The sequence below is a fragment of the Tachyglossus aculeatus genome, unplaced genomic scaffold, assembly GCF_015852505.1.
Source record: "Tachyglossus aculeatus isolate mTacAcu1 unplaced genomic scaffold, mTacAcu1.pri scaffold_88_arrow_ctg1, whole genome shotgun sequence".
In the NCBI taxonomy this organism is placed as follows: domain Eukaryota; kingdom Metazoa; phylum Chordata; class Mammalia; order Monotremata; family Tachyglossidae; genus Tachyglossus; species Tachyglossus aculeatus.
The window spans coordinates 882,571-893,293 of record NW_024045096.1 but is presented as its reverse complement, the minus strand read 5'-3'; the positions used below and the strand labels follow the sequence as shown (position 1 = coordinate 893,293).

General features: G+C 47.2%; 1 protein-coding gene across 1 annotated transcript; it reads left to right on the top strand.

Moving 5' to 3' along the window:
- Positions 1-2,039: 2,039 nt before the first annotated feature.
- On the top strand, positions 2,040-7,850 carry LOC119924221 (olfactory receptor 6C75-like). Its single transcript, XM_038743184.1, has 3 exons — positions 2,040-2,209; positions 7,143-7,547; positions 7,664-7,850. The coding sequence occupies exons 1-3, from the start codon at positions 2,040-2,042 to the stop codon at positions 7,848-7,850; spliced, it is 762 nt and encodes a 253-aa protein (XP_038599112.1).
- The last annotated feature ends 2,873 nt before the right edge of the window (positions 7,851-10,723 follow it).

Genomic DNA, 10,723 nt, shown 5'->3' with positions numbered 1-10,723 from the left:
GACTCCCACTTTTGGTCCTGTAGTAGGTGTAGAAGCCCATCTGTTGCCCAAGGGTCGAGGTTGTCTTCCCTGCCGAGGAAAGAAAACTCCTGATGCCTTCCTCCACTTGCTTTCCCAGAGGACACAGAAAATTTTGCCTTGTGGGGAGTGGTTGAGGTCTCATGTCCAATGGTAATAAGAAGCCAAGGAAGCAAACAGGGTCTGGGGAGGTGACTAAAGACAGAAGCAGGGGAATAAGTTGGAAATTCCACGCAGGTGTGACATTAACTCTGTGACTCTACTCTGGGCCTGAGCTACGACGGGTGTTCAGGAAGACTCCTGGAGCCATAGCAGAGTGCTAGGGAAGTGAAGGACCTTTCAGGGTTACTTCAGGGTTACGTTGGTCCATTCCTTTCTCGCTGTGGATTTCAAAGCCTCAATCCGTGACGACGGTGTCTACCTTCCTTCCAGCCCTGGTTCTGGAGTCTCCGTTCATAGCTGGTAATTAACAGACAATCAATCAATCCGATCAATCAATCAAAGGAATTTACTGCGGGTTTACTGTGCACAGAGAACTTTACAAAACACTTGGGAGAGAACAACAGAGTTGATAGACATGTGACCTGACCACAAGAATCGTACGATATAGAGGGAGTGAAAGATATAAGTATAAATCCATAAATACATTGGGGGTATGGCCGTACTTGTTATACAACAGAGGGTGGGGTGAATAGCAAGTGTTAAAAAGGTAAAAAGCCAAGTGTATAAGCGACGCAGAAGGGAGAGGAAGTAAGGGAAAAGAGGGCTTTGTCCAGAAAGACCTCTGGGAGACAGACAGACAGACAGACAGACAGACAGACAGACAGACACACACACACACACACACACACACACACACACACCCCTGAACTCTATCCCCAGTCTGCTTTTTGTCATCCTTACTGCCCCAAGCCGGGTCCCTTTATTAATAATAATTATAATAACAATAATAACTGTGGTACTTGTTAAGCACGTACTATGTGTCAGGCACTGTTTTAAGCGCTGGGTAGATACAAGGTAATCGGGCTGGACCCAGTCCCAGTCCCATATAGGTCTCATATCTCCATTTTACAGATGACAGGACTGAAGCCCTGAGAAGTTAAGTGATTTGCCCGAGGTCACACAGGAGACAAAGGGCCGAGCCAGAATTAGAACCCAAGTCTTTCTGACTCTCAGCCTCGTGTTCTATCCTCTTCGATCTAAGGAGGCTCCCTGATGGCTGCTTCATCTCTGAGCACCACCCTCACTTCACCCTGCATCCAAATCTTCTAATCTTCAGAGACAGTTTCGTCTAATGGAAAAAGCGTGGCCTGAGAGTCAGAGGACACAAGTTCTAATCCCTGCTCTGACACCTACCTGCTTTGTGACCATGGGCCAGTCGCTTACATTGTCTGTGCGTCAGTTCCCTTATCTACAAATGGGGATTCAATTCTTGGTCTACCTGCTATTTAAATTGTGAGCGCCAAGAGAGACCTAATTAACTCATCAATCAATCAATCAATCAATCGTATTTATTGAGCGCTTACTATGTGCAGAGCACTGTACTAAGCGCTTGGGAAGTACAAATTGTCATCACATAGAGACAGTCCCTACCCAACAGTGGGCTCACAGTCTAAAAGGGGGAGACAGAAATCCACCCAAGGGCTTTGTCGAGTGCTTGGTACATACTAAGGGCCTGACCATAACACATTTATTATTCATCCAGGGCTCTCGGTAAATGTAATCTATACTCCAACCATCACGAAGATTCTCGGTGATGAAGCCTAAAGATCGCGGCTGGGAACATCAGGCGTTTGTTGTCCCGCGGGGAGGTGTCAGCCATCAACCCATGAAGTCATCTCAAGGACTGCCATGTCCACAGTGGCCTTCCGATTCCGGACCGCAGTGGAAGATCCTAGACACAACTAAAGCTGTCCCTGCCCAGCTAGTATGGAGGGAAAGGAGACACCTCCCTCCATCCCCCTCCAGTAGGTCAAACTGACGATTCTCTGGTGCTATACAAAAGGAGTAACACGTTAACCATGAGGAACCACACGCAGGTGACTGTGTTCATCCTCCTGGGACTCACGGACGACCCGGATTTACAGGCTGTGAGTCTCCTCTACACGTCTCCCTCCTATGTACTGAATGTCACCGGCAACCTGACCATTGTCATCTTCACTTTGCTGGACTCCCGCCTCCACACCCCCCTGTACTTCTTCCTGCGCTGCTTCTCCTTCCTGGAGATCTGCTTCAGCTCCGCCTGCATTCCTAGATTCCTGGCTACCATTGTCACCGGGGATAGGACGGTTTCCTACAACTCCGCTCTCTCAGCCCCACCCTCTCACTCCCCTCTCTTAGTCCCTACATCCCTAGCCCCAACTCACCCCCAACCTCTCCCTCTCCCTCTCACAAGAATCCTCAGCATATTTGTATATGTGTCTGTAATACTGTAATTTTATTGATTTAATCTGAGTTGGGAACACATTCCCATCGATCCTATTTGTTCTGCTCCCTAGGCTAATCCCTTTTTTACTCTGGCTCCCACTGGAAATCATCTATACATACTTCCTCCATTAGAATGAAAATTATTGGATGGCAGGAACCAAGTCACTTTCACCAGATATGCTCTTTCAAGCGCTTAGTATAGTGCCTACGACTCAGTAGGCAGTTATTAGATGCCGCTTGATTGATTTGATTTGATTGATTGATGGATTGCTCAGTAAGCCCTCAATAAATACTTCCGGATTTAGAGATGGATTTCTTTGCACTCGGCACCCCACACCAACAACCCAGACTGCAGGGACGACAACGTAGCTCGGTTCTCCCTTCCCACATGGCGGGGTTCAACCCAGGCCACGGTTTGGAGCGTGGAAAAAGGTCACAACAGCCCGGAGATTCCCCACAGCAAGTGATGCTCCGCGCGCGGGACTCCATTGTGGAAGCACTCTGGGGCTGACCTCTCTGCTACGGAGCTAGAGGCTGAGGAAGACGACACATTGAAGGGAAGAAGGAGCCGCCGCCTACCAGTCTGCCTATCAATGGTAATTACTGAGCGCCTACTGTGTGCAGAACGGCATACCGAGTGCTTCGGAGAGCCCAATACATCTAGGAGAAACATTCTATCAGTCATCTTTATTATTCTCTATCTCCCTCCTCTCTCTCCTCATGGTTAAAGTAGACACACTCGGGTGACCTCGTGGGTCAGGAGGACCTGATGGACTGAAAAGACTGGCAGTGGGAGGAAGGGACAGGAAAGGGGAGTAACTTTCTCCTACCTTCTAAGGGTGGACAGTGCAAGTGATGAATTCCACTGAGACTGGAGGAGAGGCAGGACCCTGGGGATAAAAGCAGGATATCCTCCGATGGATGCTATAGCTCTTTCAAGGCAGGGACATGTCTATTTTCTATGGTACTTGATTACTATGTGCCAAACACTGTACTAACCGTTGGGTCAGATATAAAATAATCAGGATGGGCATAGTCCCTGTCTCACCTGGTGAATGCAATCTAAGTAGGAGGGTGTAAGATTCAATCCACATTTTTATCGTATTTGTTAAACACGTACTATGTGTCAAACACTTGTAAACGCTGTAGTAGATACAAATTCGTTAGTTTGGGCGTAATCCCTGTCCCTCCTGGGGCTCAGTCTAATCAGGAAAGATTACAGGAGAATTTAGGCACAGAGATATTAACTGGCTTGCCCATGGTAACGCAGCAGGCACGTGGCAGAGCCAAGGTTAGTACCCAGGTTCTTTGACACCCAGACCTGAGATCTTTCCCAATAGGCGATGCTGCTTCCCAGCTATTATTTCCACTGTCGTCTCCCAAGCTCTCAGTACAGTCCTGGGCCCCGAGTGGAAGCTCAGGAAAAATGATTGATGGATTAATTGAGAGTAGGTTCCATTCCCAAATAGCCCTATACGTCACCCACCCCTGGGCCCAGCCACCATTGGTATAAGGAAGATCCCCTTTGCTCCATCTTGCTTACTCTTCTCTTGGTCCGACTCCTTTAGTCTTCTCCATCTCCCTTCTGTGTCCCCTTGATTTATTCTTTTTATTTATTCCCCCATCTCAACAGCACTTATGTACATATCTATAATTTTATTTATTTATATTGATCCTTGTTTCCCTCTCTAGACTTGTAAGCTCGCCGTGGTCAGGGAATGTGTCTGTTATATTGTTATATTGATCTCTCCCAAGCGCTAATATAGTGCTCTGCACTCAGTAAACACTCAATAAAACGATTGACTGACTGACGGATTTGGTCACCTGGATTAGGAATTAATGGCTTTGAATGGCTGCAGTTTGTCCCCACCCCAATCCGGGTATTAAACGTTCACTGCCAAAGTCACCAAAGCATCTACCATTCATTAGTGTTTCCAGCCTAACCCCTGGGGAGACTTTCATTATTCTCACAATTGGTCCCTTTGTGCCCATCAGAAACCAAAGAGAATAAAACCCTCACTCTTGCTCCTGCATTAGGTAGAGTATCCCATCTCCTGCTCAAAGGTTCCAGACTGACTCCCCTGCTATGAGCAGAGAAAAATCTGGATGACTTCCTTCCCACCCACTTTGGCCTCGTGTAGATTTGATGGGGTAATGTGTCCAATGGTGATGGGAGGGCAAAAACGAGCATCGTTTGGACAGGTGCGTGAAAGCATGGAACAGGTGAAAAAGTGGGAAATTCCACATAGGCATGGCATTATTTCAGCTTCGCTTCCCTGCCAACTTCAAGATGGGTATTTGGGATGACCCCTGGAATCAGGGCAGAGTGCTAGGGAAGCGAGGACCTCTCAAGAACATTTTGGTCCGTTCGCTTTCCATTGTGGATTTCAAAGCCTCAATCCATGGACAACTGCAGCCACCTTCCCTCCATTCCCCGACTCCCAGAGCCCGTGATCCTGTCGTCGGGCCTCCATTCAGAACTGGTAATTATCAGTCAATAGTGTTTATTGAGAGCCAACTGTGCACAGAGCACTTCATGAAGCGCTTGGGAGAGTACAGCAAAGTTGGTAGACCCGGTCCCTCATCACAGTAACTTTCCAGTATAAGAGGGAGTGAGAGACATAAATATAAATCCATATATATATGGAGATTATATATATATATGTATATATATATATATATATATATATATATACCTCTATATATATATATATATCTCCATATATATATATGAGTTCTGTAGTATTGAAGGTGGGGTGAATAGAAAGTACTTAAAAGGTAAACATACTAGTGTATAAACGGTGTAGAGGGAGAGGGAGTTAGAGAAGCATCATAGCCTAGTGGCAAGAACATGGGCTTGGGAGTCAGAAGTCGAGTGTTCTAGTCACGACTCCACCGCCTGTCTGCTATGTGACCTTGGGCAAGCCACTTTACTTCTCTGGGCCTCAGTTACCTCATCTATAAAAAAAGGGATTAAGACTGTGATCCCCACCGGGGCAACCTGATTACTTTGTATCTACCCCAGCGTTTAGTATAGTGTTTGGCACAAAGTAAGAGCTTAACAAATACCATAATTATTATTAAAGGAAAAGAGGGCTTCATCCGGAAAGATCTCTGAGAGAGACAAATACACACACATCCACAAACACGCACACACACCCACACCCGCACCCCCCCACACACACACACCCCAGAATTCAATTCTCAGTCTGCTCTTTGTCATTCTTATTGTTCCAAGCAGGGATGCTTTGATCCATTGAAACTCCCTAATGGTTGGTTAGTATCTAAGTACCTCAACTGCACCATTTATCCAGATTCTCTAATCTTCAGAAGCAGTGTTGTCTATTGGAAATGGCACATCCTGGATGTCAGAGGACCTGGGTTCTCATCCATTCTCCACAATTTACCTGCTAGGTGACCTTTGACCAGTCACTTAATTTCTCAATCCTTCAGTTCCCTCATCTACAAAATGGGGATTCAATTATTGGTCTCTCTCCTACTTGGACTATGAACCTGGAATGAGACCTGATTACCTTGTTTATTAGGTAGCAGCATGAGAAGCAGCGTGACTCACTGGAAAGAGCACGGGGTTGGGAGTCAGAGGTCATGGGTTCTAATTCTGGCTCTGCCACTTTTCAGCTGTGTGACTTTCAGGAAGACTCTTAGCTTCTCTGTGCCTCAGTTCCCTCATCAGTAAAATGGGGATTAAGACTGTGAGCCCCACATGGGACATTCTGATTACCTTGTATCCCCCCAGCGCTTAGAACAGTGCATGGCACATAGTAAGCGCTTAACAAATACCATTATTTTTATTAATCACCCCGGACAGACATCCCGGACTTATCTCCTGAAGGCCTTCTCCCTTTTCTGGCAGCAGCTCCAGGGAATGACTGGGCTATGAGCTCCTTAATACTCATTGAGTCTTATGCTAATGATCTCAAACACCCTTCCTCCCTCAAGGTTCCTGACAATCTCAGTTATCCAGGTGTTGACAGTTAATGGATTGGGGGCATGAATTCAGGTGAAACCTTGACATTCATGGGCTTGGCCAAAGATTAATTTCCCCCCTATCACATGTACACAAGGCATTCACAGGCTCATGCTCCAGGAGGCAATCAGCACCCATTCTCAACAATCAGGCATATATGCTATTCGAATTCTCATTTTGATTATGCTATTGGTAGGTATGTTTACGTTTGCTGCCCCATAAGAACGGAAGCTCTTCGTCGGCAGGGAATAGTTATGGTGTATGTGCCAAGCTCTTAGAGCTGGACCCGCCAATATGGGTGCTTCGGAAAAGTAATCTTTACTCCAACCATCACGCAGACTTTTGGGGATTCATTCATTCAATCGTATTTATTGAGGGCTTACTGTTTGCAGAGCACTGTACTACGCGTTTGGAAAGTACAGGTTGGTAACATATAGAGACGGTCCTTACCCAATAACGGGCTCACAGTCTAGAAGGGGGAATGAAGACTAAGGGTCACAACTGGGACAACCGCGCTTCCGCTGTCCCGCTGGGAGGTGTCTGCTATCAACCATGAAGTCATCTCAAGGATTGGGTTGTGACCCTACCATGTCCGACGTCTCTCACAGCCGGCTTTGTTCTTGCCCAGCTCGTCTAGTGGGAGAGAAGTCACAACCCTCTGCCCGCCTCAGGTTAGTTGGATTGACAGTTCTCTGGTGTTCTCCAACAGGAGTCACAGGTCGGCCATGAGGAAACACACGCAAGTGACTAGGTTCATCCTCCTAGGGCTGACGGACGACCTGCAGGCGGTGATTCTCCTGTACATGTCTGTCACCTACGTTCTGAGCATCACTGGCAACCTGACCATCATCACCTTCACCCTGCTGGACTCCCGCCTTCACACCCCCATGAACTTCGTCCTGAGCTGCTTCTCCTTCCTGAAGATCTGCTTCACGTCCACCTGCCTTCCCAGATTCCTGTCTACCATCGTCACCTGGAATAGGTCGGTTTCCTACAACTGCTGTGCAACTCAACAATTTTTGCTCATCCTCTTGGGAGTGACCGAGTTCTTCCTTCTGGCTTCCATGTCCTACAACCGCTACGTCGCCATTTGCCGGCCTCTATACTCGTCCTGGCCAGCTTTCCTCCTGTCATTCCTGGCCTCCAACTGAAATTCTGTGGCTCCGTAGCCATTGACCACTTCTTTTGTGACGTCTCCCCTCTGCTCCTACTCTCCTGCTCAAACACCAGGTTCCGGGAGCTGACAGCTTTCATCGTGGCCTTGGGGACGCTACTGGTCACCTTGGTGTTAGTGGCCGTGCCCTACGCAGCCATCGCCCGCACCATCCTGAGACTGTCCTCTACTCTGCAGAAGAGAAAAGCCTTTTCCACTTACTCCTCCCACACAGTCATAGTCTCCATCGAATACGGCAGCTGAATCTTTATGTACATGAAACCATCTACCAAGGACAAGGTGGACCTGACCAAGGCCGTGCTCTACGCTACCGTGGTCCCCACGCTGAACCCTTTCATCTACAATATTCGGAACCAGCAGGTCAAGAAGGCCATTAGGGACCTGGTGCACAGAGTTGAATTTTCCACCAATGGGTGAGGATTCTTCAGCGACGAAATCCCACAGGAAAACTGCAGGAAATGCAGAGGGTCGACCAGAGAGACTGGGCACCTGTACATTAGTCTTATGCTTAATCTGCTGTCTAACAAACATGACCTGACGGTCCTCCATCCCTCTATGCTCCCCTGCACCTGCCATCCTGGAAATCCCTCCCATGTCCAGGTCCCCCTGCTACCTCAGTCCTTTGTACTCATCCATTCAGGGGGAGTCAAGCCTTTTCAATCCACTTGAGAGACGTTCCGTGGTTTGTTCAGCGGGTCTGTCCCGAGGCCAATAGAAATCTCCAGGTACAATGTGTTTTTTGCGAATCTCTGTCTGTATCCGAGCTAAGTGAGACCTTTTAGCAAGAGGCCCTTTAGCCCTGACCCCCTCCCTTTGCTCTCCCTCCCCACCCTACCTGCTGCACTTAAATATATATCAGTAATTTTATTTATTTAAATTCCTGTCTCTACTTTTATTGACGCATGTCTCCCTGCTCTCCCCCGCTAGACTGTGAGCTTGTTGTGGGCAGGTATTGTCTCTCTATTGCTGGATTATACTTTCCCAAGCGCGTAGTACAGTGCTCTGCACACAGTAAACACTCAATGAATACGATTGAATGAATGAATGAATGAGGACCGACCTCACTGGCCATTACGGGGTGGGGAACCTTTTACTCCCAACCTCTCACTTCCCTCTCTCACTCCCAACCTCTCACTCTTCTCTCCTACTCCCACCTTCCCACTTTCCAGCTCATTTCCACCCTCTCACTCCCCCTCTCACATGTATCCTCGGCATATATGCGTTGTCTAGATTATACTGTACTGCACTGATTTCACCTGATTTGGGTAGACATTCCAGTCTGTCCTATTTGTACTGCTCCCTAGCTAATCCTTGTTTTCACTCTGGCTCCCACTCTTCGGAAATCATCTCTATCTATGTCCTCCATTCGATTGGAAACTATTGGAAAGTAGTAGCATAGTGCCTAAGACTCACTAGGCACTCAATAGATCCCATTTGATTGATAAATTGCTTAATACTCAGTATGTCATCAACATATGCTATCAACATTCTGTAGGTGATCAGCAAATAGCATTTCATTGATCGATGGATTGTTTTGCATTCAGTAGGTGCTCCGTAGATATCAGAGATAAGACTAAAGGAGTAACGGACTGACTGACGTATTGATTAATTTATAAGCCTGGAAGCCCAATTCGTAGGAAGCGGGGTGGGGGTGGGGATGTTCGAAGTCTCATCATCTGCAGATGCCCCTGAGCTTTCCCGATGTGGTCAGGCATCGCTGAGTACTTCACACGGTGGTCTTCCCTGACTAAACCCTCATTTCCTCTTCTCCAACTCCCTTCTGCATCACCCTGACTTGTTTCCTTTATTCATTGCCTTCCTTCCGGCCCCACAGCACTTATTTACATATCTGTAATTTTATTTATATATATTTATGTCTCTGTCCCGCTCTAGACTGTAAGCAGGGAATATGTCTGTTTATTACTATGCTGTACTCTCCCAAGTGGATAGTACAGTGCTCTGCATTCAATAAATACGATCGAAAGAAATACGATTGAATGAATGAAGTGGGACTAAGGGCCGGGGGGATATTGTCCACTTTCTTGGGAATAGCAGGAGAAGAAAAACAGAAGACCAACAGCAGCAGCTGCGTCCCAATACAGCTAGGGGTAAAATGACCACTTTTCCCCCACGGGTAGCTCAGGGACCAGGGACAAGTGAGTGATGAGGGAATTGGCAAAGCCAGCTCCAGGTCCAGGAAAGAACACTTCAAGATCCCCATCACTACCCCTTCGGGGTCTTTCCTGGAACTGCCTTACTCCCATTCAATTTAAAATTCTTTGCTCAGAGGGGATTGAGAGCCGAGTTCATTAGTGCTTTAGAATAAGCATCTCTAGACTATGTCCCCATCTGCATTGAGAAGAACTCACAAAAGGGTCTAAATTTTGTCCCTGAAAAGTAAGGACTAGGGGAGAGAGGAATAATGTCAAATCTCCTTTCTGTGACTGTTAGAAGCAGCTTGCGTCCTCCTGTCTCAGCTATCCTGTCTTTCCTTCCCTCTAGAACAGAGTATTCTCTATCCCTGCTGGTAGGCTGACAGGACTCCAAGTCCTCTCCCCTCTGCAAACTGATGGAAGTACCAGAAGGAGAGGAGCAGCGTGGTTCAGTGGAAAGAGCACGGGATTTGGGGTCAGAGGTCGTGGGTTCAAATCCCGGATCCGCCAATTGTCAGCTGTGTGACTGGGCAAGTCACTTAACTTTTCTGTGCCTCAGTTACCACATCTGTAAAATGGGGGTTAAACCTGTGAGCCCCACGTGGAACAACCTGATCATCTTGTATTTCCCCCCCCCCAGCGCTTAGAACAGTGCTTCGCACACAGTAAGCGCTTAATAAATACCATTATTATTAGTAGTAGTAGTAAGTAGCAGCAGCAGAAGAAGGAGGGTAGGGGAGATTCCGTCCTGCCAGGCAGGGCATCTCGAAAATGGGGAGAGATTTGAGCTGTCTAAATGGTATGAAATTCTTCCTGAGAACAGGGAAAGAGTCGATTCGGGTTTTCAAATGAACAAACCGAATATTCATAGTGAAATCTCTTACCAAAACTATCGAGAGTGTCAGAAAAGTAAGTACACGCTCTTCCTTAAGTATCTCTGTACTCCAGAAATATGATCTCTGC